Consider the following 27669-nt stretch of genomic DNA (forward strand, 5'->3'; position numbering starts at 1 on the left):
TCTTGTTTCTGATCAAATTTAATTAGCAATGAAACATGTATCTGTTTTTTATTTTCCTGAAATTATATGGCTCGAAGACACAATTCAGTGAATTAGAAAGTAAAGGATCTGTTAATAAATATTCAAACTATCAACTCTGTTTGTCTTTCATCAAATAACATTTTTTAACCTTACTGCACGGAAATCACTCAGTTTGCTGATAACGCAAATTTCTCCAACAAAAGGATAAATTTCGTTGTTTACTGATCAAATTATCACGCATGTTGAAGAATGAACTCCATGAACATGTACAAACAAGGTCAAGCTTCGAAATAGTAAGCATGCAAGCATGCAAATGGCCCCCGTGAGTTCACTTGCTGGGTGCTTTTCTTGGGCAAGAGATGAGCTAATCTTGGAAAGAATGCTTTCTTCTTCTTAACTACCACACCAGTCTCAATCTCTCCTGGCCCAGCATGAACTACATCATCATTTTCTTCCATTCTCATGCTCTTGAGTTCATCATTTTGCACAGTTGGTGGACTTCTCAGGGGAGCCACTGAAGCTTTAACTGCATCGTTAGCTTTTCTTCGCTGTTCAAGTTCGGTTCTCCATTTCCTCAGTTCCTGTTCTGCAGCCAATTTTTCTTCCTGGCCCTTCTTTGCCTTGTCATTCGCCACTTTAAAGGCTTCTTTACACTCTTCCAACTCTCTACATGCTTCTTTTAATCTCTCTATACTAATGTTTTGTGATATCTTAGCCTCATCAATTTGTGCGACGGCGGCTGCCAATTTATTGTGTGCGAGTTCCTCAGCTTCATGGACTCTTTTATTGAGAGTCAAGTATTCATCTGGTGGAAGGATCAGATGTGGCAGAGAGTCCTTGCCCCCGATTTGTGCAGTCTGCGCACTCTCCTGCAACACTTTAGCTGCTGTTAATGCAACGTTCTCTGATTCTTGAGCCGCTTCTTTTTCCTTCAGAGCTACCAGTAATTTGCCCCTTGTGCTCGTGGAGGCTTCTGCCAGCTCCGCTTCCTCCTTGGCTTTTCGTAGCTGTTTTCTTGCCATCAGAGCAGCTGCCTTAGCTTGATCTACTTCCTCCGTCTTTTGATGTAACAACATTGGCAGCACCATCATTTTGTCTTTGGTTTCCCTTTCCATTATCTTCACCACTTCAAGTTCTTGTTTTGTCCTATCAAGATCAGATTCAAGAGAAGAAACTACTATCAATGCCGCACCTCCCTTCTGCTTTAACGTCGAAATAGCTGCTTTCTCAGCATCAAGTGCAGACTTGAGTGATACAGCTTCAACACTAAGACAGTCCACTTTAGCTTTCACTCTCACCATGCTAATCCTCACTTCTTCAAGTGACTTTCTTGTTGTATCTAGTGCCTGAATTTGGTACGCACTTTTGTCTGTTTCATCATCTGATTTCTCTTTGTCATTGTTCTCAGAATCTTGTTTCAACTTTTCGCTCATGTACTTCGATAGATCATCCTTGAGTGACTGTAGTAATTTTGTTGACGTATCTAGTTTGTGTCTAAGATCCTTTGTCAATGCAAGTTGTCGATCAAGCTCATGCATTTCCTCTTCAGTCATTTTAAGTTCCTTTTTCCATCTCAAGTAATCTTCATTTCTTGACAAGGATTCTCCAATTCTATGTTCTTTTGCTAAAGAAACAACTTCCTGAGTTTCACTCATTGCTACATCTCTTTCATTGATCAATAAAGGCTTCTCCCCTCGTAAGGCTTCTAGTTCCTCCTTTACTGATGCCAGTTCCACAACAGCCGCTTCATGTCTTTCTTTGGCTACCTCAAGCAGTGCTTTAGTGACGAGGCTGGCTTCACTAGTAATACCTTGCTCCACTTCTTTCACCCTCAGCTGGGTCAGCTCAGAGTCTTGTTTTGCTCGGGGCTCTTCTTTTTGGGCTTTCTCAAGCTTCAACTGTAGTTCTTCTATGATACTCTCAGTGACTTCTAGCTCCCTCAATGCTTGGATTTTAGCCTCTTGTGCAGCTTCAAATTGCCCTTTGCACTCAGAAATTTCTATGTGAATTCTCTCAAGTTCGGAAATAACTTGATTTTGGTTTCGTACAGAGCCAGACTCCGGGATCCTACAATGGCGAAAGCTTCGTCCTTTTACAGAACCAAACTCCTGAAATGTTAAGACCTTAACATTCTAAATTTGATGTAATTGTGTTTTGTCAACAAGAACAACAATTTCTCATCATCAGAAATGCATCTAATGTGACCTAAACGGTAGCGGTAAAAATGTTATACTTGTATTCGACATGAACAAAATTCTATCCAACATCTCCTGAATTTAACAGCAACCAATGATAAAACATTACCTTCAATGTATCTGCCTTATGAGCTTTCCAATCAAGGATTCCTCCAATCTTGGTCACAACTTCCTTAACAGATTCGAAAGGTACTGCAGTATCAATTACTCCTCTGTTTGAATCGACAACTTCTCCACGTTTAAATGATTTAGTAGACTCCAACAAGTTCTTTTTTGCTTGTCTGAAATCCTTCTGGAGATTGAGTTCGAAAGGTTGCATTGTGGATCTCTCTTCAGCATTACTTGAGTCGGTGGAGGAGGAAGAATCAATACTGATCTCAACACTGACTTCAACAGAATTTCTTTTTTCATTTTCATGCTCTGGAATTTCTTCAGGCTCAACCACTGATTCGGGTTCATGAACATTAATTCGTTGGTGAAGGTGTGGCTTCGATGATGAGTCAGAACCCTCCACAGCTTGAGTATTAGGATTAAAATGAGCGGTTGCAGATGCATTAGTGTCCGATGACAAAGGTGCAGAAATGTTTTGCTCAACCTTTTTTTCAATGTTTTCCATAACCTTCCTCTGCAAGTGATCAGTGTCGAGTTCTTTAAAAATTGGGGAAGTTTGAGATGTTGAAGAAATTGGATGACATTCCGGCAACGATGATGTGGTCAAATGTAACTTCTCATTGAGACTTGTGTTGCTGATGCTTGTTTCTTCCATCCACAAAATAGATTAGGTCCAACCTCGCTGCTGATTCTACATCTTTAATTAGAGGACAGAGCAAATATGCAAGATTTAATTCGAGTTACAAAATGACAGCTTAATATCGACGATCTCCAATTACAAATACAACAAAATTTGTGAGTAAATTCTAATTGCGATGTGCAATATTCACATGATACAGTTGGTTACGTCCTTAATTCATCTCAAATCTGAAACCATGAACAACCAGATCATGCTAAAAGTTGAATCTTGCTAAATGAATTTCCATGAACTAGATGATGCTTGAAGTTGACTTTCGTAGAAGGTTAGATGTTTGTTAATACCTATATCACACATCAAAACCGGACAAACTATCTCAGACAAGCGATTAATTTTGCAATTCCAAATTGCTTGTTTAAGAAGCTCAAACTAGATAATATCAGTCACTAAATGCTTCTCTGCCAGATAAATAAAAGAAAATCAACATCATTCCTAAATAGTTTCATAGGCTTGTAGATTCAGCTGAATGAACAGAGAATAGGAAATTCAAAAAGGAAAATCCATTATCTATGCTAACATCTTCCATTATTTTCAATGAAACCTTTTACATTGAAAGAAATCGGCACCAACTAAATCTGACTTCAAACTGAATCTTCTTTACACTCTAAGAAAGTGCGAGAAAACACATCTATGTGGTCGAAAGAAGAACACGTACTCAAAGTCTTCCCCTTGGAAAGAAGTCACCCGGGACGAGGAAGAACAGAAGAAATGACTCCTCCGATTTGGGATACGAGAGCGAGAGAGACAGAGAGAGAGAGAGAGGCATTCAATATAGCGGTGCCTATCACGCGATTGAGGAGCGGATGATCACTTCCCCACCTCTTCCTTTACTTCGTTTCTTTAGTCGCAAATAATTCCGGCGTTGTTCGCGTCGTCACAAAAATGCTGCCTATTTTACAGTCTATTCGGCGGTTGAGGCCCACTTGGGCGAGTTGATTGCCAAGGCAGCGTAAAATAACGAGCCACACGCCGTCGTGCGCTCGTGTCTTATTGCTGGAAAAAGCTCATTGCACATACGGCGAAGCCTACTCCCCCTGTTCATGTTGAAAGATGTTACGACAGATTTAGTGAGCCCCAAATTCATTTATTTCAACACAAATTATAGTACATTTGGTCATTCTGAAGACACATATTTGGGAACAGGCTTAGTAGAAGCAGAAAGACAGTCTAATGTCCTTTCTAGTGTCGGAAGGGTCAACGATGCTATCATCCTACAGCCTTGCAGTAGAAAAATAAGGGCTGCCTTCTTTGTCATAGGCTTCTACTCCTTGAGTTTGGTTTCTCTTCTTCTTCCCTTGGCCGTTAAGTCAATTCAAAGAAAAGTCATTAATTGGGTTTGCTAGGCAGTAGGAGAGGTAAAGGAAAAAAGGTTAAGGATGGCTAAGCGCGGTACGTGTCATAAATCGATCTGCACTGTGATGGTAAAGGAAAAAAGTTCATTGGATTTGATTTGGATTCAATCAATTCGCTCGACCTAATTGGCTGCTCAATCGTTTCATATTGTTAGTGCAATCGATCGGATCAAATTTGGATTTCGTTATTTGATCAATATATTAGTAAAAAGTTAAGTACGTCAAGATGACCGAATATTTGACCACAAGAGAAAAATCTAAATAAGTCACAGATGACCGGACACTTGGTGATTAAAAATCTAATAAAAAGTTGGTAAGAGAAAAATCTAAGTGAGTCACGGATGATCAGATATTTGGTGATCGAAAGTCCAATGAAAGGTTGGTAAGAGAAAAGTCCAAGTGAGTCACGGAGGATCGAACACTTGTGATTAAAAGTCCAACGAGAAGTTAGCAAGAGAAAAATTCAAATGAGGCATTGAAGATCGGATACTTGGCATGAGATAGAAAGTTTAAGTGAGTCATGAAAGACAGTATACTTAGTGACAATGGAAGTCTCGGTAAGTCACGATGAACTGGATGTTGAGCAAAGGAAGTCCTAATATGTTGAAATCAATCAGATACTAGGCAAAATAAGATCCTTGAAAGTCGTAAGGTCGGATGCAAGATAAAAAAGTACAAGAAAGTTGAGAACTAGATTCTTGGCGAGAGATGAAAGCCTGGACCGATCATTGGATCAGATACAAAAGGTGGTAATGATCTAGAAGTATGCATAAGAAAATTGATTCAATTGATTAGGAAATTTAGTCAAATAGATTTAATCCGAAAGCAAATCAATTGGATTGATTTGAAAAATCAGTCGACTGATATGGTCAAATAAGTCAAAAAAGAATCGTTTTATAACTTTCAACAGTCGAATTCATTAGATCAGTTGATTGATTCGTAAAATTAGTCGACTAACAGACATAAATCATCCAGCAACCTTTAAAAGGTGATTTTGAAGAGGTTTAAAGGTGTTGATTCTTAGAGGTTTAATTTGAGAGCGAAGTGATATTGCATTTCCAGAGCAACAAGAGGCATTCTGAAGCTATCAACAATGATCAAGGTGAAGTTCTCATCTTATAAAGTTGTTTTGTTCTTATTTATAAGTTGTATTTGCTTTCATTATTGTATTGTCATGAATTTCTTGTAAGAGGCTTCTTCACCTCCTAAAGATTTTCGAGAAGGAGAAAGTTCTTAGTGGAAGTAGAGAGCTAGGAGTATACCCTTGGATTAGTCGTCTCAAGGAGACAGATACCAAATAAAATCCAAATGTTATGCACATGGAGTTAGTTTTGAATCAAAGTTTCCGCTGCGTATTCAAACTACAAGAACAAGATCAAGATCAAGGAGAAGCGATTAGAGCTATTCACCCCCCCCTATCTTGCATGGATCCTAACAAGTAGTATAAGATCGAAACAATTCTTCATCAGACTAACAACCAAAAGAAGCATGAGCTAGAGGGAAAAAGGTGTGATTTTGAGTTCTTCAATAGTAACAAGTCATTGGACTAATCGTCGGAAGAAGTTAACACCAAAGGGGGCTTGGATTTTGGGATGGAATCCTGGGATGGATTTGGATATGACATCCGAGTACCTCCACCATTCCAATTGGGAGGATTCGAGCATTAAAAGTCAAGGATGAAATACTTCCTTATGAGGGACATAGAACATTGATTTGCTCTAATGGAAGAATTTGAAGCTTCGAGAGATACAAAAGAAAAACTTGTTCGAAGGAGCAAATGGACTAATGAGCAAGGTCAAAAATCTGATGTAAATGAAAAGGTAACTAAATTATTATCAAATATTTTACCTAACAATGTCTTGTGCAAGATAGGTTAAATCGGGATGTAAATGATCTATGGAACAAGCTTGCAAAACTTTATGAAAATCCAATCTCAATGCAAAGTGAAGACGAGCGTGAGGAAGGAGACTCGTTGACAATAGAGCAAGAGGATTCAGAGGTTGAGAGATGTTTAGCATCCGAGATGGAAGATGAAGAAGCATCCATCTCAAAGATTGAGAGGGAGCATAAGTCATTAGCATCGGTACAAGAAGAACCCTCAACATCCGGAGTCAATGAAGATGAATGTGCGCCCTCTATAAACAAAGATAGCTCAATTCATAAAGGTATAATAATTTCATGTACTAAAAATAAAGATCATATATTGTGTTTTGAGTATAGAGAAAGAGGACACTATAAGAGTAAGTGTTCTAAATTGATAAAGAAGAAGGGTTAATTAGCACCCAAGGTGAAGGAGAAGTCGAGAGTTGTTAGCCCCATGATATGAAAGGGCAAGGAGAATATTGTGTGTTTTATATGTAATCAAAGAGGACATTACTAAAATTAAATCCAAGGGGGAGACATTAAAGAAAAGAAAAGGGTGGAAGCTCAAGTTTAGGGGAAGCACCTAAGATAAAATCTAAGGTGCCATTAGTTAATAATATTTCTTTATTTTAAGATAAAAAAACATACTAGAAATAATTTTTATGTATAAATAATATCATGCTATAACAACCTCACCTAAGGATAAAAAGGATCTAGACAAAAATCTTAAGAAAATTAGACACATGCCTAGAAAAAGAAATATCCAAGACAATAATAAAAAATCAAAAATTTGAGGATTGAAAATCAATACATGAGGTCAAGACTTAATAAGCTAGAGAAGACCTTGAGCAAGATGAAAAATATATTTAAAGGGTATGATCTTGTCCGAAAGTCGATGAGATGGAAAGTTGGGATGTGGCACTCCTGCTGACCGCCTGTAGACTTCGCTCCGACCTACAACACAGATTACATCAGTGTCGAGCCAGGGGAGGGGTCCCCGACAGTGGTCCTCCAACTCTCAAGTCAGTCACTGGCGATGATGTAGAAGGCGGAGCAACAACAAAAATGAATAGTAGCACGAATAGTGTCGATTGCATACCTCCGCTGATGCTTGGACCTTCCTTTATATAGAGCTCCTGTAGCGTGAGTGCACGCTCCCCAAGACAAACATGCTTCCCCAAGTTTTTCCTAAAAAGACTTGTCAGTAAAGTGTCTCTGACATAATATCTTAACAGGCCGAGCATATCTTTGAAGTGACAGTAAAAACTTCCGCCGTATGATCTTCTGGTTGTCCATGCTCAGTGTCAGCGGCACTAACTCCCAAAAGGATGTTAATGGATAATAGGGGGAGTATGCTGCTAGGCCGAGCAGGTTGACCGCTCGGTTGGAACTTCGCTGCTCCTATGTCTCATCCGCTCGATCGAAACTTCGCTATTACAGTACATGTGTCTGCTCAATCGTAACTCCGCTGTTCTTGTGTTTCGTCCGGTCGACCATAACTCTGCTATTCTTGTGTTTCGTTTGGTCGACCGTAACTCCGTTGTTCTTGTGTCTCGTCCGATCGGTCATAACTCGGCTATTCTCCTATCTCGTCTGATCGGTCGGAGCTCCACTATGCCAATACCGAGTCCTATCGCAAGGCCGAGTAGGGTAGCTGCTCGGCCCAACTTCTGTACATCGTTTCCTCTTCCATCCGGCGTCCACTACTCCCTTGAGCGTCGATCATTTGACACTTCCCCGTGTCAAAGGCGGGATTGGATTGGAACCTTCTCCCCTTAGTCGGGACATGATCGCCCCGACCGGTCAATGATATCTGAGCGTTGACCTAATCACCCGACCGACCGATGATATCTGAGCGTTGACTGCCTTGACTTTGACCTCCACCATTGTAGCTATCCTTCGCGAGGTGGGGCCCCTCCTTATCACCGCATCACATGCCTCCCCTTCAAGTCTAGTCGAAGGAGGTTGCAAGTCCGACTGACTGAACAAAATTGTCTATGAAGCTTTCCACCCGATCGGCTTCAACACTCCTTGATTTCTGATCGGATTAACGTGGCCCAACGATCGGCTATGTGACCATTCTGTGCCAGTCAGCCTGTTGAAGATTGCCGTTCGGCCATAGGTCTACTCCCTTAAGCCGATCGGCACAACGAGCATTCATACTTAGAAATCTTTTCTTGCGCTATCTTGGGCAAGCGCGATCCAAGCTTACGTCACCCATATTTCTGGGAAATCAAGCAAATCCCTGCACATTATCGCTGAGCACGCCCCCATGCCTTTTAATTGCCCTCATTAAATGTTGGCTCGTGGCGAGGGCGCCAAGTGTCCCGCTCGCTGCCGCCGCACACCTAACGTGGCAGGCGGATATTCTCTAGCGATGTGACCTTTGGCGCTTCAAATTCAACGACCCTATTTTTGCCTGGGTTTCTGTGACCTAGATCAGACGGCTCCGATCGGCCAACCCTGAGGTTTATAAACCCGGGCTTGTCGCCGCCTTTGCGCACTTTCTTCTTCGTGTTCTCTGGCGACTCTGTCTCTGTGCTCCTCCGACGATATTCTTCCTTTCCTGCTCCTCCGACAACCTTCCAGTAAGCTTCCTTCCCGTCTTTGAGTTTTTCGGTGTTTCTTTGTCTGTGTTCCGGCGATATTCCTCCAGTAGGCTTCCTTCCCCTCGCATCTTTTCGTTCTCCCTTTGTTTGTGTGATGGCGAGTTCCTCACAACCTCCCACCGACATCCCTTGGCTTTTGTACACCTCTACCAAGTCCAGGTTTGACACTGGGGATGTTGAGAGCTTGACAACCGCTTTTGAGTTTCCTTCTGGATACAAAGTTATTCTTCCCTCTCCTTCTGATCGGCCAAACTCTCCACCACCCGGCTATCTTACCTTCTTTAGGGATCAGTTTACTGCTGGTCTGTGATTTCCTATTCACCTCTTCTTTCCTTCCGTTTGTAAATACTTTCGCATCTCCCTTCATCAATTAGTGTCGAACTCCTTTCGGCTACTATGTGGGATAGTTGTTCTATTCTGCCTATAAGGCATTCCTCTCACTCCCCGGATCTTTCACTATTTTTATTATCAAAAATTTTCCAAGCCGGGGACTTTTCTTTTCCAAGCCTGAGTGGACTTAGTTTTCTTTAACAAAACGCCGACTTCCAACAAGCATTGGAGGAAATACTTCTTTTTTGTACGTCTTCCCTTGTGGCCAGACTTCCCAACCCACTGGCAGCTCGAAGTGATGAGTCAGCCTCCTTTGAAACAATACAAGAGCCGATCGGACTACCTCAATGCATCTTCGATGTTGGTCGGTCAGAAATATGACATCCACAAGTTGCTACTGGAGGGTGTCCTCTACATTTTCGGCCTAGGTCCGATCTGCACCCCGCTTCCGTTCAGCCTAGGTATGCAACTTCTTCACTCCTTCCTTTGATTCTAACTGATTTTTCTTCCTCTTTTGCAGCTAAAGTCATGCTACGTGCACGTCTAGCCGGCAAGGCTAAGCTTGCAGATAAGGCTAAGCTTGCGGATGCTGCGATCAATGCAGTGGCTGCGGTCTGTGGCCGGTCGGCTCTCAAGAAGACCCACAAGACGAGAGTGAAGCGACTCCAATCTTGGTGAGCGGAGGGGCAGCCAGCCCGACGCCTAGTGGTGGAGCGGTTGGTGGATCACAACCTCCCTTCGAATGGCTTCCGGTGGTTCAGGTTGAGGGGACGTTGGGCTCGACCTCCTCAGGAGAGCCGCTGATCAAGAACAAGAGGCGCTGGGCGGAGCCTTCATCACACTCCGTATCCTCAGCAGTGCGGTCCACCGAACGGGTTGAAACTTCAACCCTCGCTCCAGTACAAGAAACTATGACCCCCACGTCATCTGATCGGACATCGTCGTTATCCGGTCTGCCATAAGGGACTCTATGGCGCTGCCAGTAGCCTTCATGCCACCACCCTCGAAGGTCAAGAAAGCTTGCATCCGTCCGGCGTCCTCGTCTCGACCGTCCGGCCGAGTGACCCCTGCCCAATCAGCCCCCAGCGGCCAACACCATATAACGGTGGTTCTTCACCTGTCAACTGAGGAGTGGCGCGAGTCGGCTAGCGCTGAGTGCCGAGCTCCTGAGCACCAAATAATTATCTAGGGGCCACTCGCACAGATATGGGTTGACGCCCAAGCCCGTGCAGCGATGATGCCTCTAGAGGCACTTGCGGACAGTCATACCCATATGCCGATTGGGGTAAGTGTTGCGTTTTACTGTTTTTCATAATTTATCTCTGGTCGATGCTTATACTCTTCTGGTTATTTGCAATATTGGGTAGAGAGCCTAGCCATGTGCTAGAGGCTCGCATTTTTGGAGGAGGAAGTCAAGAAGTTAAAGGCGTCAAGCGGTTAGTCATCCGCCTCTCAGGAGTAGACGAATGCCGAGGTGGCGAAGTTGAGGGCCGATTTGGCGAAGAGCACTGAGCTGCTTGAGGCCGAGCGGGGAAAGAGCGCAGAGTAGGCCTCTCTGCTAGCTCAGCTCAATAAGCAAGTCACCACCTTTGACGCCAAGATCGAATCGGCTAATGCAAGGAAACTCCGGGCCATTGAAGACCTCGACCTGAAGAATAAAGAGGCCCCGACCCTCGCTAAGAAACTCAAAGAAGCTAAAGATTTCCTGGTTGCTGAACAGAAGAGTCGGTCGGCTGAAGAAACTGCCCTTCGAGGCCAACTCTCCGCAAAAAATAATGAGTTGGCCACCACGAAGGACGAGCTAGAGGCCTCCCGAGTGGCTTTAAAAAATTATCAAGATGCCAAGCCTGGTCGGTTTGAGGCTATGAAGAAGAACTACATCCACTCGGACGCTTTCAATGACAAGGTCGTCGACCGGGCATTTCGCCTATTCGACTTGGTAATTGAAGGGGCGTTCGGCCAACTCCAGGCAGGTGGCTACATCTCTGCTGCTTTATCGAGTAAGGTCATCAGCCGGGATAAGCTAACTGAATCGCTACCTAATGATTCCTTAGACTACCTTGAGTGAGGTTGAGAGTTCCGCTTTTGTAAAATTTTGAAGTTTCAATGAATGCTTGTCCATTCGGCTAAGCTTTATCATCTTCTAGTATTTGTTTTTTCAACTCGTCTTTTGAACATTGCATAAACTCGTGGCCTCATGATTCCTCCGATTGGGAATGACTAGTCTATCCAGTCGATCGACCCGCTTCATTTTTAGAGTTGCTCATTATGATTCTGCAACCTTTTGATTGGTTACGGAAGTATTTTGAAGAATAGTCCCAAACGGTCGTTGTATTTCGTGGTCGGTCATTCCTCATTTTTGAGTTATAAGATCGTCACTTGACCACTTATCAAGACGAGGGTTTAAGGTAGCCTCTCCACCGTTGGTGAAGACCAGGGTTTAAGGTCGTCGCTCAACCACTAATGAAGACTGGGCGAAGACTAGGGTTTAAGGTTGTCGCTCGACCATTGGTGAAAACCGGGGTTTAAGGTCACTGCTCGACCGCTGATGAAGACTGAGTGAAGACTGGGGTTTAAGGTCATCACTCGGCCATTGATGAAGACTAGGGTTTAAGGTCGCTGCTTGACTGTTGATAAAGACTAGGGTTTAAGGTCACCGCTCGACCGTTGATGTAGACTAGGGTTTAAGGTCGCCGCTCGATCGTTGATGAAGACTAGGGTTTAAGGTCGCCCCTCGACCGTTGATGTAGACTAGGGTTTAAGGTCGTCACTCAACAGTTGATGTAGACTAAGGTTTAAGGTCACCGCTCAACTATTGAGGAACACGAGGATTTAAAGTCGCCGCTCGACCGTTGGGGAAGACCGTTGGGGTTTAAGGTCGCTGCTCAACCGTTGGGGAAGACACATCTCAAGAGTGGCATTCTTTGCTTTTATTCATATTTACCTTGCGTTCAGGAACCATACAAAAAATACATGTATCCACTCGCGCACATCTCATCTGGCCCTGTAGGGTTAAAGATGATTCGCTCTCCACAGCCTCTGGAGCTGCCTTCTCCCCTCATCCTCCAAGTAGTAGGTGCCTGAGTGGAGCTTTTGCACGACCTTGAAAGGTCCCTCCCATGGGGCTTCAAGCTTGATGACATCATCGATCGGCTTCACTTTCTTCCATACGAGATCACCGAACTGTAAGGACCTCAAGATCACCTTCCGGTTGTAGTTCTACTTCATCCGTTGTCGGTACGTTGTTAACCGAACAGCTGCTTTCGCCCACGTTTCATCCACCAAGTCAAGCACCATGAGCCTTCGTTCGACGTTTCCTTCATTATAGTACTGCACTCGATCGATTCTACTCCGACCTCCACAGGGACGACTGCTTCACCGTCGTATACCAAGTGGAAGGAGGTTATGCCGGTCCCCTCCTTCGAGGTCATGCGAAGGGCCCACAACACATTGTAGAGCTCGTCGACCCAGCTGCTTCTGACGTAGTCGAGCCGAGCACGTAGCACTCTGAGGATCTCCCGATTGGCGACTTCAGGTTGTCTATTGCCCTGGGGGTAGGCCACAGAGGTGAAGGTCTGTTAGATATCATATCCCTCGCACCACTCTTTAAGCCCCTGACCAGTGAATTGCCTCCCATTGTCTTATACGAGCCGATATGGGATGCCGAATCGACATATGATGTTCAGCCAAACGAACTTAATGACCATATGCTAGGTTATTCTTGCAAGCGGCTCATCTTCCACCCACTTCGAGAAGTAGTCCATAGCGACAAGCAAAAATCTCCACTGACCTGTCGCCATGAGGAATGGCCCAACAATATCCATGCCTCATTGGTCGAACGGGCATGATACTGTGGACGTCTTCATTTCCTCAGTCGGTCGGTGCGGAAGGTTGTGATACTTTTGGCAGGACAAGTAGGTAGCCACCGTTTGAGCGGCATCTTCTTGGAGGGTCAGCCAAAAATATCTGGCTAGGAGTATTTTTCTAGCAAACGCACAACCACCTGGATAGCCTCCGCAGGAACCTTGGTGCACCTCCCGCAGAATGTATTCGACATCTTCCGATCCGATGCATTTGAGTAGGGCCTGGAGAAGGCTCTCTTATAAAGCTGGTTCCTGATCAAAGTGAACTGTCCAACCCTCTTCTTCAGCAAGCGAGCTTCTTCCTGATCGGCAGGTTTAACTCCCAATCGCAGAAACTCTATCAGAGTCGTCCTCCAGTCATTTGGGAAGGTCATTCCTTCCATTCGGTCAATATATGCCATGAGCGAGACCTGTTCAATCGGCTGTCCTATGATGATCGATGATAACGAACTAGCTAATTTTACCAACTCATCTGCCACCTAGTTCTCCTATCGGGGGATCTTTTATATAATGACCTCCTAAAAGTTGGTCTTCAGCTTCTCAAAGGCCTCCGCATAAAGCTTGAGTCGGGCATTGCCTATCTCGAATATCCCAGATAGCTGCTGAGCGGCCAATTGAGAGTCCGAGTGGATGAGAAGTTTAATAGCTCTCACTTGCCGAGCTGCTTGTAGGCCGACTATCAATGCCTCATACTCTGCTTCATTATTGGTGGCTCTGTAGTCAAATCGAACGGAAAGCTACATCCGGTCTTCTCGTGGTGAGATGAACAATATACCGATTCCGCTATCTTGCCAAGTGGACAAGCCGTCAACATATATCTTCCATGTTGCCTCCAGCTCGACATTCTAGACCTCTATGATGAAATTCACCAAGGCCTGAGACTTGATTGCTGCTCGGGGTTGATATTGTATATTGAATTCGCTTAGCTCGGCCGTCCATTTGATTAGTGTTCCTGATGCCTCGGGGTTGAGAATAACTCGTCCCAAGGAGCTATTAGTTAGCATGATTATTGAGTGTGTGAGGAAATATGGACGAAGCCTCCGAGCGGTGAGAATCAAAGCATAAGCTAATTTTTCTAGGTCGGTGTAGCGAGACTCTGCATCCTTCAATATATGACTTAAAAAGTATACAAGCTGTTGCTCTTGGCCGTTCTGCCTAACTAGAGCTGACCCAACAACTTACTCATTGGATGATAAATAGATCCAAAGCGGCTCACCAATAACTGGCTTGACTAATACAAGCAAGGAGTTAAGATATTCCTTAAGCTCTTCCAATGCCCAATCGCACTCGGAGTCCCACTAGAATTTTGTAGCTCGGCGAAGCACCTTGAAGAATGGCAGACTCTGGTCATACTACTTCGATATGAATTTGTACAGCACCGTGATCCGACCAGTCAGTCGTTGAGCTTCCTTCAAGTTCCAAGGCGGCGGTATGTCTTGAACGCTTTGACTTTGCTTGGATTGGTTTCAATGCCCCGCTCGGTGACGATGTAACCCAGGAAGCGACCACTTTTCACGCCGAACAGACACTTGCTCGGGTTCATCTTTATTCCATAATCCCTCAGTGTTCGGCAGGTCTCCTCGATATCTGCACATAGGTCAACAACTCAGAGGAATTTTATTAATATGTCATCAACGTATACCTCCATATTACGACCAATATGCCATCGGAACACCTTGTTCATCAGCCTCTGGTAAGTGGCTCCGACATTCTTTAGTCCGAACGGTATGACGTTGCAGCAGTACGTTCCATCGGTCGTAATGAAGCTGACCTTCTCCTAGTCTTCTACCCTTGGTATGCGTCGAGCATACAAATCGCAACCCACCATTGAGTCCACCATCTGATCTATCCTGGGTAATGGATAAAAATCTTTCAGGCACGCCTTGTTCAAATTACAGAAGTCGATACAAATCCACTATTTATTATCCGGCTTAGAGACTAATACGACATTGGCCAACCAGCTTGGGAATTGAACTTCCTTAATATGGTCGGCCTCCGGCAATTTCTCTATCTCCGCCCGGATGATCAAATTTTGCTCCTCCCTGAAGTCCCTCTTTCTTTGCTTCACCGGCCGAGCGTCCGATCGAACATGAAACTCATGCTGAGCCACACTCAGGGAGATACCGAGAAGCTCGTGTGTCGACCATGCGAACACTTCATGATTTTATCTAAGGCAGACGACTAACTCTTCCTTCTTCTCCACCTCCAGGTCGGCGGTGATAAAGGTGGTTGTTTCCATTCAACTAGGGTGGATCTGAACCTCGTCCTTCTCTTCGTACACCAATGTAGGAGGTTTTTCAGTGATTGCATTCACCTCCAAGCGCGGATTCTTCCGAGCGCTCCTCACTTCGGGCTTGACCATTTTGACGTAGAATCGCAGAGCGGCCAGCTGATCACCTTTGACTTCGCCCACCCGGCCGTCCACCGGGAACTTGATCTTTTGGCAATATGTAGACACCACCGTCCGAAATTCGTTGAGTGCCGGTCGGCCCAAGATGACATTGTAGGACGACGATGTGTTTACCACAATGAAGTTTGTGGTCCTGGTTCTCCTCAGTGGCTCTTCCCCGAGCGAGATGGCCAATCAGGCCTATCCGAGCGGCAGTACCTCGTTGCCCATGAAATCGTAGAGAGGAGTCACCATGGGCAGCAACTCATTTCGATCGATTTGTAATTGATCGAACGCCTTCTTGAAGATGATGTTTACCGAACTCCCTGTATCAACAAAAGTTTGGTGAATAGTGTAATTAGCAATTACCACTTGGATGATCAACGCGTCATCGTGAGGGATCTCCACTCCCTCTAAATCGCTGGGCCAAAGCTGATCTCGGGCCCTTCTGCCTTCTCCTTATTGCATCCCGCGGCGTGGATCTCCAATCGCCGAGCGTACGACTTTTTGGCTCTGTTGGAGTTGTCATCGGTCGACCCACCGGCGATCATGCCTATTTCTCCTCGGGCGGCATTGCTTCTGTTTTCCTCTTCCCGAGCGGAAAGTCTATTTCACTCAGCCGGGACTTAAGAAGGATCAGCATTATCCCTCCCCTGTTGCTGCTGGTGCCGCTTGGGCGCTCTTCTGTTTTCTAGTCGCCTGGCAGATCGTTGTCTATGTCGCCGATCGAGAGTTGGAGATCAGCGACGGTATCCTCTCGGCGCCGGTCGGCTATCGATTGATGTTAGATCGTAGCAATCGTGTGTGTTGTGCATCGCCAACTAGTGAAAAGAGTAAAACATTGGCGTCCATACCTTGCCTCTTGTCATCTTTTGCCGACTGGAGGTCACATACTGCACGGCATGTGTCCTGGCCTCTTGGTGCGGCTGCGCTCCCTGTGCTCTTGGCCCTTTGTACGGCTGGTGGCTGCTCGACGGCCGCCGCTCGAGTGCTGGTACGGGCTCCGCCGGTGTCTCCTTCTTCCTCGTTGCCTGGACTTCTTCCACATTTATGTATTCATTGGCTTTCCTGAGCAGGTGGTCGAAGTCCCTGAGCGGCTTCCTGATGAGCGACCAGAAGAACTCTCCTTCAACGGGCCCTTGAGTGAAGGTATTTATCATCGTCTCGGATGAGACCGAGGGGATATCCATAGCTACTTGATTGAAACACCTGATGTACGCTCGGAGCGCTTCCTTAGGCCCCTGCTTTAGGGTAAAGAGGCTAATGCTCATCTTCTAATAGCGTCGGCTGTTGGCAAAATAGTGTTGGAACACAGCTCGGAACTCCTTGAACCTGCGTATGGATCCGTCCGGCAGTCTTCGGAACCAGCGCTGCGCCAAGCCAAAGAGGGTAGTGAGGAAGACTCGGCACTTCACTCCATCTGTGTACTGGTGCAGCGTGGCCACGTTATCAAATTTATCCAGATGATCATCTGGATCAGTCATTACATTATATTCCCCGATCATCAGTGAGGTATAGGGCCTAGGTAGAGGGTCACACAAGATCGCCTGAGAGAACTGTAGATTGATCTACTCGGGTGAAGCATGACCTCTAGGCGCCTTTCCTTTTCGCGCATCCCGAATGAGATCGTCGTCCGAAGATGACCCCCTTTCCTGGTTCGCCTAAGCTATTTCTGAGGGGGTTTGGAACAAGGCGCGATGAAATGGAATGGGCGCAGGCAGCGCTTCCTGCGTGTCGGTCGGTCCTCTATTCTGCCTCATATGGAAACTGGTTTCGGCCGGTCTTCCAATCTCGCTCGCCCTCTTGCTGCCAATGTCGCCGGCTGTTATACTAGCTGATCGGCTAGTGCCTTCTATTGCTGCTGCACGAACATCTTCACCGCTCGGGCTTGCACTAGCATATCGAGCTCCTCTTTGGTGAGCGTCACGGTGGTGAGTCGTCCAACATCCTCCATCTTCTCAACTCGAATGTAGGTTAAGTTCCCACAGACAACCCCAAATATGATCTTGTCTGAAAGTCGATGAGATGGAAAGCTGAGGATGTGGCGCTCCCGCTGACCGCTTGTAGACTCCGCTCTGACCTGTAACACAGATTATGTCAGTACCGAGCCAAGGAAGGGATCCCTGACGTTGGCCCTCGGACGCTCAAGTCAGTCACCGACGATGACGTAGAAGACGGAGCAACAACAAGAATGAACAGGAGCACGAATAGTGTCGATTGCAAACCTCCATCGATGCTTGGACCCACCCCTTTATATAGAGCTCCTGTAGCGCACGTGCACGCTCCCCTAGGAGAGCACGCTTTCCTAAGTTTTCCTTGAAAAGACTTATCAGTAAAGTGTCTCTGACACAGTACCTTAACATGCTGAGCATATATTTGAAGTGACAGTAGAAGCTTCCGTCGTATGATATTCTGGTTGTCCATACCCGATGTCAGCGGCACTAACTCCTAAAAGGATGTTGATGGATAACAGGGGGAGTATGCTGGTAGACCGAGCGGGTTGGCCGCTCAGCCGGAAATTCGCTTCTCTTGTGTCATGTCCGCTTGGCCGGAACTTCGCTATTAGTGTACATGTGTCCGCTCAACCGTAACTCCGTTGTTCTTGTGTTTCATCTGATCGGCCATAACTCTACTGTTCTTGTGTCTCGTCCGGTCAGCCATAACTCCGCTATTCTCATGTCTTGTCCGGTCGTCCAGAGCTCCACTGTGCCAATACCGAGTTCTATTGCAAGGCCGAGCGGGGTAGCTACTTGGCCTGGCTTCTGCACATCGTCTCCTAGCTCTTCCATCCAGCGTCCACTACTCCCTTGAGCGTCGTTCATTTGACACTTTCCCGTGTCAAAGGCGGGATTGGATCGAAACCTTCTCCCCCGGTCAGGACATGATCGCCTGACCGACCAATGATATCTAAGCGTTGACCTGATCGCCAGACCGGCCGATGATATTTGAGCATGAACCGCCTTGACTGTGACCTCCATAGTGGCAGCTATCCTCCGCGGGGTGGGGCCCCTCCTTATCATCACATCAGGGTCAAAGAAACATGATCTAGGCTTAAATAGACAAAAGTCATCTAAGAGCAAGAAAGTTTAGGAAGCAAACCTAAGTCCAAGGAAAGCATAACCTCATACTATAGAGTTTTATATAACTATAGATTTGACCCTAGTCTAAAAGTCAAATCAAGGTTATTCCTAGTGTTGACCTTGAGAAAACTAGCATGACTAAGGCTTCAAAGAAGTCTAGGAAAGTCATTAGAAAGTATCTAGGGAGATTATCCCTAGTGAATACCTAGTACACCCAAGGATCTCCATTAGGTATTGGGTCCCTAAGAGTGTGATTATTTCACACTAGATGGGTATAGGGTGTGTCAACTCTAATTGGGAGAGTAGTCAACTCAACCATCATGAAGTTGGCATTTTTAAAGCATTTTTAGGATATTGAGATATCTTGAAAATGAAAATTTGATTTTTATCCTTGGAGAGTTTATAGTGTGCCAATAAAAATTTAAGGTATTGAGGTTAATCAAATTGACATGAATATGATAAAATTCAAAAGTGTATTAAGTTGGGACTTTGCCACAATCAAGAGAGAGAGAGAGTGTCATCTATGTTAAATCGTGAATTTGACACAGTGATGAGTTGGTGACACTTAAATGAAAATCTAGGTATTTTCTTTGAAGCCATAATTACCCATTAAGGTTGTTAGATTTTTTATGATGTTATACATTTGATAATGTCATAATTATTTACATGCATAAACTTTAATTTCTTTAAATTAAGGACAATGACATTAGTTGACATCATAAGTAGGATGATCAAATTTAAAATACTTAGTTAGAGATGTATGATCTCTTAGTTTATGGAAAATCTATTTTATTATTATATTTGAGAAGTATCCTAAGGCCATCGATCGCCTTAAATATTATATTATTTATTGAATAAATAAAATTCCTTATTTGAGTGTGTATTTTATATGTATATGATATTGATCTTAAACTCAATTAATGAAATTCACAATACAATACAATGCATAGCATGAGAGAAATTATGATTAGATCACAATTAGTGAGTAGATTTTGTAGCTCGATTTCTTGTATGGCAGCAAGTGAAGAATGAACATCAAAGGTCAGCTGGTTTACTCCAGAAGATACAAATACTGGAATAGAAATGAGAGTATATCACGATGGACTTTGTTGTGAGATTACCCAGAATACGAAAAAGATATGATGCAATTTGGGAATCAATGATCGGTTAACCAAATCTACTCACTTTCTATCGTTCCATAGAACAGACCCATTGGATCGCTTAGCAGAGTTGTCCTGTAAAGAGGTTATCAGACTTCATGGTTAACATCTAAGTATCATATCGATAGAGATCCATGATTTATCTCATGGTTTTGGCAGTGCTTATAGCAGACCATGGGTACGGAGCTTTGCTTTAGTACAGCTTTCCACCCTTAGACAGATGGATAGTCTGAGCTCACTATAAATACATTAGGGGATCTACAGATAATGTATGATATAGATTTCGGAGGTAGACCTTGCTTACTACAACAGATAGAAATATCAGAGTAGCAGAAGTTGAATAAGCTTGTAACCCACATAGTCATCACTATCTACATAGAAATATATTATCATGTAATTTTATAAGGGAACTTTAATCTCTCACGGTTGGAGATTTGTTCATAATATTAGGATGGAGTAGTTTATGAGTATGTTACTTAGTTGTTACCCTTAGATGATGATCCCTAAGTTTAAGCAGTAAATTTGGAAATCAAATTTTTATTAATGTGGGAGAATATAAGATACATCAATTAAATAATAAGTGTTATTGGATAAATAACTTTATAAAATTTATTGAAGATTTTTAGAGATCTTTTAGGATTTAATTGGAGATCGTATAACATGTTTAAGGGGATAAATTTATCTGACTTAGAGAAAGTTTATTTAGAATACCCAATTAAGTGGGAGTTGATTGATTTCATTAAAGCTAATGTTATACTTAATTAACCTAAGTTAGTAATATAAAAAGCCTAAGTTGGGTTATTGAACCCTAAGTCCATCCCCGATCCCCTCTCTTCCTCTGCCGCCTTTGCCTCGACGCTACCTTCCCCACGCCACAATCTGATCATGCTGGCATAGTTTGACCCACCGTCGGCTGAGCCTCCCTTCTCCTCCAATCGCCCAAGTTCATTCAACTGCTAGTCTCCCCGTCGCACCTCTATCGCATGCCTTAGCACCCTCTAATCTACCACACCTCATAGACGACATCCTACTCAGTGCTTAGCTCGGCGACACCATTGTTGTCTAGTGCACTAGAGCACCCGATCGGATCTGAGACTTGGAGAGGAGGACGATCATCAGAGATACCATCTCCTCTTCAGATTTGAAGAGGAGAGCACCATCCACTCACAATTACCTCTAGAATCTCCATTGGCGACTACAAATTTGAGGAGAGAACTCCACTTCTATAGCTGCTGCATATGGATTTCTCCACCAAGTAGCTATAGATCGGATTAGGGTAAGTTGTGCGTGGGTATCATATTTACACATAGCTAATTTCATTTTTGCATTGAATTTGATTAGTTAATCGATGATGTCATTAGATTTAGTTGAATATGAATTGCTTAATGGCAATGTTGATTGTGGAATAGGAATGATTGGATTTGGTAAATTTGAATAGGATGGTAGATCCATTTCCATGGTTGATTGAGGCATTTGGTTGATAATGTTAAAGGGAATGATTATTAACTGGTTTGAGATAGCCATGTTTAAATGGTTCATAAGGTTTTGGATGGGGAGAAAGATATGGAATGATAATGTGGATATAAGTTTGATGCTTAATTAATATATGGGATAACTATGGTCGATAATAGGGTTAGCCCTAATTTGATCCATAAACATGATTAATGGATGCTAATCATTAATTAAAGTTAATCAATGATCGTGTTCGATTAGAGTTACCTTAATTAGTTTTGGGGATTTGATTTAGCTATTTAATTCATATGAAATTAGCTAAATAATACATATTGATGCAGGACTCTGATTTTGAGACGAACATCTTGACGTGGGATTTATTCCGACACGAGCTATTTTTGAGGCAGATACTTCTTCCTTGGCCTCTATAGTTCATTGAATTTAGTGCATAGTTTTTTTTTAAAATTGATGGATTAGGTCGTTTTACCTTAAATCTACTCATATTTATTTATGTTTAATACTTACCTGATTGACCTTAGAGATGATCTAGTTATTGTTTATACAGTCTTAGCTTTGGTTATCTATACTTCGTAGAGTATACACATGTATGGTATATACTATAGGAGTTATCATATTGATTATTCATATGCTATAGTGTGCATACGTGTATGGTGTGCGCGATAGGAGTTAATCTTTTGACTGCCTATATGATGTAAGGTACACAGTGAAGGGTGTGTACTATAGGTTTTACTATTTACTATGCATGATGTTTAGTAGTCATCTGTTGGATCTATTCACACTCATAGACTTGGGTGATAGATAGATCATGTACTGGATGTACCTATGATGATAGGGTTGTTGCATTGATAATGACTGTATCTATATCATGATTATTTACATCATGCTCATCATTACATTATATGCATGCTGACAATTAAGTCTCCCTCTGTGCTTGAGAGAGTTGTTAGTCATATTCGTTGTCCATTCGGCCACTCAAGAGAAGTGATAGCTGGAGTTGAGTTTGGCTTGTCTTATTGTGCCTGGTCGGACATTCTGAGTAGTGGTAGCTGGAGTTGTATAGATAGTGACCCCTCCTTGTTATGTAGCTAGGTAGCTTATCTACATCCTGCTCATCTCGGTCACATTAATGTAGTGGTGATGCAAGTAGTCGTCACAGTCCTACCCGCTCGACCACATTGATGTAGTGGTAGATGGAGTGGAGTGTAAGAGTGACGCATACATATTCATATGCATAGGATGTGTGGTGCATCTTTTAAAGATATATCTGCATATACTTGTGATATGTTACATTTGATTGAGCTATGATTATTGCATATTATTATCATGATTCATACATGTTTATTTATCATACATATATATGTTATCATATATATTGCCCAAGTGTTACGAGCAGATCAGTTGTTAATCTTAGTGATTTACTGATCATTATACTATGTGTGTTAGATCAATACTCATATGTGTATTTATTATGTCATATATGATCATGTTCTTATTTCCCTACTGAGACTGTATACTTTGATCTTCATGTTCTATATTGATCATACACTATTATATCTATTATCCGCTGAGTCACCCGAACTCACCACCCCTTTTACTATTTTCCTTTTGCCAAGGAGAAGGTAAATAATTTATGGAGTCGCTTAGAGATTCTGTCCGCCAGTCCCACATCAGCTTGGGAGTTTGCCACTTTATTACTATTGGGTTTACTTGCATTTTAGCATTAGACTTGTTTGTGTAATTATTGGTCTTGTGGTATATTTTAGTATTGGTTATGATACTTGTTGTGTTTAAGCCATGTCGACACTCAGTTTGTCATTTTTAGTTTGGGTGACCTATCTTATATCTTTGGATGTGTTTTTGTTTTAGCCGTGTCGGCTGCTTATTATCCTGAGTGGGTATATATATTTCCAGCCTTGTGGGTTGTAGTTATTATACTTGTACAGCCGCGTGACTATGTATCCAAGTTTCATAGGTTGTTATAAGAGAAGAGATGTTGTCCGTTTGTTGGGTAGAGCCTCCTTTGGGGCATGACATCTGCAACCATGGCGAGGATGAAATGGTGATCAGTGGCAATAGGGATGGGCGGAGATGCAACGTCGATTCGATGGGTGGAAATGGCGGAGGCGGTTTGAAACTCAGATCTGGAGAAGGAGGGAAGCCTTTGATCCAAAGCTCCAGGTCTTGATCAATGATGATAATCTATTTCCCCTGGGTTTAGATGAACCAGATCTTTAACGGATAGCTTAGATCACTCAGATCTTAAATGAACGGTCAAAATTATTCCAGAGCTTAAACCTTGAGCTTAAATTTGGTCCACTCGAGCCTCTGATCCTTTGATTCCTAAAAATATAATATTCAAATATCATAAATAAATATGATAAAATTTATAATTAAGTTTAAAACAATATATAATTTATAAAATATGATGTAATCATAAATTTGATACATTTATTAAAATATGCATATACTGTCAAAATATATCATGATAAAATAACGGTTATCGACCGTGAGTATTACCTTTTCGCTATCAAGTAATTATCTGTTTTCTTGCAACTTGGGCGGTAAACGGCAGACGGCAGAGTGGCTGCAGGCCGACCCAGGTCCAGTGTCATAGCTGAAGAGGCGTTCAACGTTTTGACGCCTTCTGCGCGCCGGGGCAAAATCAAGTGGCGTCATGTTTGCTCATTTTATTAATTAATTTAAAAAGCATGCCATGACACCACTCTAACCTCAAAGTACAATTGAGATTTATAGAAAATTGAAACAGAGGAGGACATATGTACTTCACTTGATTTGGAGTTGCAATCACTTGCATCTACAAAAGAGGTGAATCTTCCTTTTAATATTCATCAAGTTGCTTCTTTCGTCTTCCATGACGTTAGACATTTGTCTTCCATTTTCTTTTGAAAGAAAAAATTTGTCCGATTGCCTTTTTGTTGTTTCCCGAATTCTCATAATTATTTGGGGGCAAAGTTGTCAGTTTGCTAGGCCACAAGAATTATACAAATGCGGATGTTTGTATATATTATACAAATGCATATGTTTGTATATAAATCAAAACTAATTATACACATATACTTACAAGAACTCATCCAAGCTTATTCTTCGAATATGCCCAAGATGAGGTTAGTCTGATGATTAATTATCTATTGATCTGACAAACACTGGAGTCGATTAGATATTTCTTACTAAAAAGTTGTAGATAATAATTACATGTATAATGAGAAAATATTATAAAATAATATTGTACCTTTATATTATTTAGTAACAATACTATAAAGTACATTATTGATCGATGGCAAAAAATTATCAACAATATTATATTTTAGTGACAGATCAAATTAAAGTTGTGATCATAGTTTTAAAATCTTTAACCGCCTGGCCTGAGACACTAACCTTGTGATAAAATTATCAGTAAAATTATTTGGGTTCAATTTTAATCACAAAATATTTTGATGATTTGGTGGATTACGACAACTAAGTGGAGAGAATCTGGCAATAAAATTAATCCTTTTAGATATATGTGGACAAAATATTTAACTTGTTCAGTTGTTCTAGATCAAATACAAATTCATGATTCTCGCTCCATCATAATTATTCAATTCTTTATCGCTCGCATTTTAAGCAACAGATTGTTATATGAATTCTTCATCAGTAACTATCACTAATTCACTGCTCAATCTTCTCACTAATTTACCTACAGTTTTTTCTTGCCAAAACCTAAATCCAATGACTATCTTAATTGCATGCGCTTGTACTCTTTATAGTCCTCTTCTCAGTCAAAGAAGTCTGTCCCCTAGACGAGATCTTGATCCACATCTCTGCTGCTTGACCATTTATTTAATAGCACAATAAATCACATCCTCAACAAGTTAACAGGTGCATGCATCTGTTTAGACTAATTTAATTTTCCATTCGTTGACAGGGACTTCAGTGCTCTCCTGAGAGTTCAACAGTGATCATGGACCATTTTCTTACAGAAAGACAAAATCACAATGATAAATGTCAAGTGGTAGTTGATTCCACAGTCCATAAAAGGCAAAAAGGCTGCATTTGTCTTTAATTTTCTCACAATTTGGGGACGGCAGCCAAACTAGCCAACCTCACTATCTCAGGGTGCAATTGTTCATCCAGTTGCCCTATTTGTTTGCAGCGAAAACGTTGATTCTCTTCTAACGATAGTAGTCCTTATTACGTTTCATGTGACTCCAAGAATTAATCATCAAACACAAGCATCCAAATTAGATTCGAATGATATTCTAAACCTTGGAAAATATCCAGCGCATAGTACGAGCCGCTAACTTGGATTCTAACTCGGATATGTAAACGAAGTCAAAGATTGGGACAAACTTTAGAAAGGATCGAGACTACAGCAACACGCTACGTATCGAAAACAGTAGGAATCATTCAATCGAACAAGAAATCTGAATCCTCAAAGCTATCGATTACAGGAAGAAGAACAGGCGATGGAGGCTTCCAAACAGAAGCGGAGAGCAGCCTTCTCGTCTTCCACCCCAACACTAGCTTGTTCGTGGCCGTCTCCTCCACCTTGTAGCCGCCTTTGAAGAGTCCCAGGAGCAGTTTGGCCTGGCAATGGTTGAAGCAGCTGATGCTTACTTTGCCAAACCCCATGGCAGTCATCCACTCTCCCCAACTTTCTACCTGGCCGCCTTCCTCTTCCTCCGCCCTGAATGCGTGGCCAATTGCTCCGGCGATCCTCGGCCCGAGGATGACCCGCTCCACCACCGCCCTCGCCTGGCCCTGCATTGGAAACTCGGCTTCCAGAGAATCCCAGACCGCCGAGTACCGGCCCAACTCCGCCATGAAGCGCCCAACGAACCCCCTTCCTTGCTCTTCCTCTGCTTCCTCCCCCTCCCCAACCTCCTCCTCCACCAGAGTTACCACCCTCGCTCCCAGATCCACAGACCCCGAGAGGAATGACGCCACCGAACCTGTTGTCCGTCGCCTCGCGGCTGTCGTTGTCGGGTGCAGCACGCAGTTCATCACCAACGCCTCTCCCTTCACCACCTTCACACCCGCAGCGCGGAACCGCTCGCTGTTGGCCTCGAGCCGGCACTGCGAGAACGAGAAAGGTTGCCCCAGTGACGCAGCGTACGCCGCCAGAAGGCGGCCGGTCTCTTGGGCAGAGCGGCTCCCGCCGCTCCGGATCATGGCGGTAATGCGTAGGTGCGGCGACGACGTGCCGGGTCGCGACGCGAGGGCCTGCATCAGAGATGCCCACTGCACGCCCTCCGCAATTTCGAAGTCGACGACGTGGATGCGCCGATCGACGGCGGTGGCCTCGAGGATGGCCTGGTTGGCCGTGAAGTGGCCGAACTTTGTGTAGGGGGACATGTCCTGAAGCAGCTGGAACGCTGTCAGCACCTCCATCTTATTGTTGTGGTTGTGCTGACCACCATCGCGGAGCGACGTACGGCCGCCGTCGAGGAGACCTTGTAAGGCGTCGGTGAAGTGACCCGCCAGGCGTTCGATGCTGGTCCCCTCGCCGCCGCGCCCCAGCAACTCCCTGAGCCGAACCAATATCACGCGGGCCAAGTCCGGACACTTGTGCACACCGCCGAGGGCCTCCGCCGCCGCTTCCAGTAGGTGGACAAGCCGTAACCCTTTCGCATCGTTGCCGGCGGTGGCTGTGGCGTTGTGTTCTTCCTCCTCTGCCACAGGCGTGCAAGTGCTGGTGTTGGAATTGTAAGAAGGGGACTGGGGCAACGAGAAGTGGCCGGTGGAGGGGTCATAGTCCACATCATCGGCGAACACGATGGACTCCACGAGATCGTGGAAGTCGTCGGCGTCGGCTGAGGCAGAGAAGGGGCCCACGTCGGCGACCGATTGTTCCCAGTTGTTCCAGGCGCAGGCAAAATAGTCGTCCATAGCGGCGGCGGTGGAGAAGTTGCAGCGGGAAAAGTCATTACCTTCATCCATGGCCACCTCCATGGCTTTTGCTTTCTTTTTGTTCCTCTGTACGAGCTCACTCTCACAATCTGTTATTTATATAGAAACAAAAGTTAGAGAAAAGAGCAAATTATACAATGAACAAATGATGGGAAGAGTATAATTTTAAACTTTTAATTGATAATTTAATTTGCCGGTTAGAGGAGATTACATCACACTAATTAAGATTAAGTTACACTTGATTCCAATGACAGCTTTCTTTTTTGTCTTACTAATTGGAATTTGCAAAACATGTACAGTGTCACTCCCAACATGCTTGGATCTACCCTTTTTCGGGCAATTGGTTGGCTTTTATTTTATTCCACTAGCTCAATTACCATTTAGCAAGAAACTAATTCACCAATTTGTTCAAAAGAAGAAGGGGAAAAAAAAGCCCAAGGTCTTTAATCTTTTAAAACTCCTTTGTAAACTTCTAAAAAAATCTCTTCTTCAACGGCAATAGAGCCGCAAACCAATAACAACTTTGCTGACCCAAACAAACTAACAACTTGTTCATATACATTATACATTGTATCTAGTATGCCATCTCATTATAAAGCATCATGCATCAGAAATT

General features: G+C 43.5%; 2 protein-coding genes across 2 annotated transcripts; both read right to left on the reverse strand.

The window, feature by feature from the left end:
• Positions 1-289: 289 nt before the first annotated feature.
• On the reverse strand, positions 290-8974 carry LOC122026507 (protein WEAK CHLOROPLAST MOVEMENT UNDER BLUE LIGHT 1-like). Its single transcript, XM_042585248.1, has 3 exons — positions 8702-8974; positions 2326-2841; positions 290-2129 (listed from the first exon to the last, which is right to left on the reverse strand). The coding sequence occupies exons 1-3, from the start codon at positions 8972-8974 to the stop codon at positions 300-302; spliced, it is 2619 nt and encodes an 872-aa protein (XP_042441182.1). The 3' UTR covers positions 290-299.
• Positions 8975-25466: 16492 nt separating this feature from the next.
• LOC122027724 (protein NODULATION SIGNALING PATHWAY 2-like) lies at positions 25467-27122 on the reverse strand. Its single transcript, XM_042586730.1, has one exon. It carries the CDS (start codon positions 27093-27095, stop codon positions 25551-25553), a length of 1545 nt encoding a protein of 514 aa, XP_042442664.1. The 5' UTR covers positions 27096-27122; the 3' UTR covers positions 25467-25550.
• Between the last annotated feature and the right edge of the window lie 547 nt (positions 27123-27669).

This window comes from Zingiber officinale, chromosome 10A (assembly GCF_018446385.1).
Source record: "Zingiber officinale cultivar Zhangliang chromosome 10A, Zo_v1.1, whole genome shotgun sequence".
Lineage (NCBI taxonomy): Eukaryota > Viridiplantae > Streptophyta > Magnoliopsida > Zingiberales > Zingiberaceae > Zingiber > Zingiber officinale.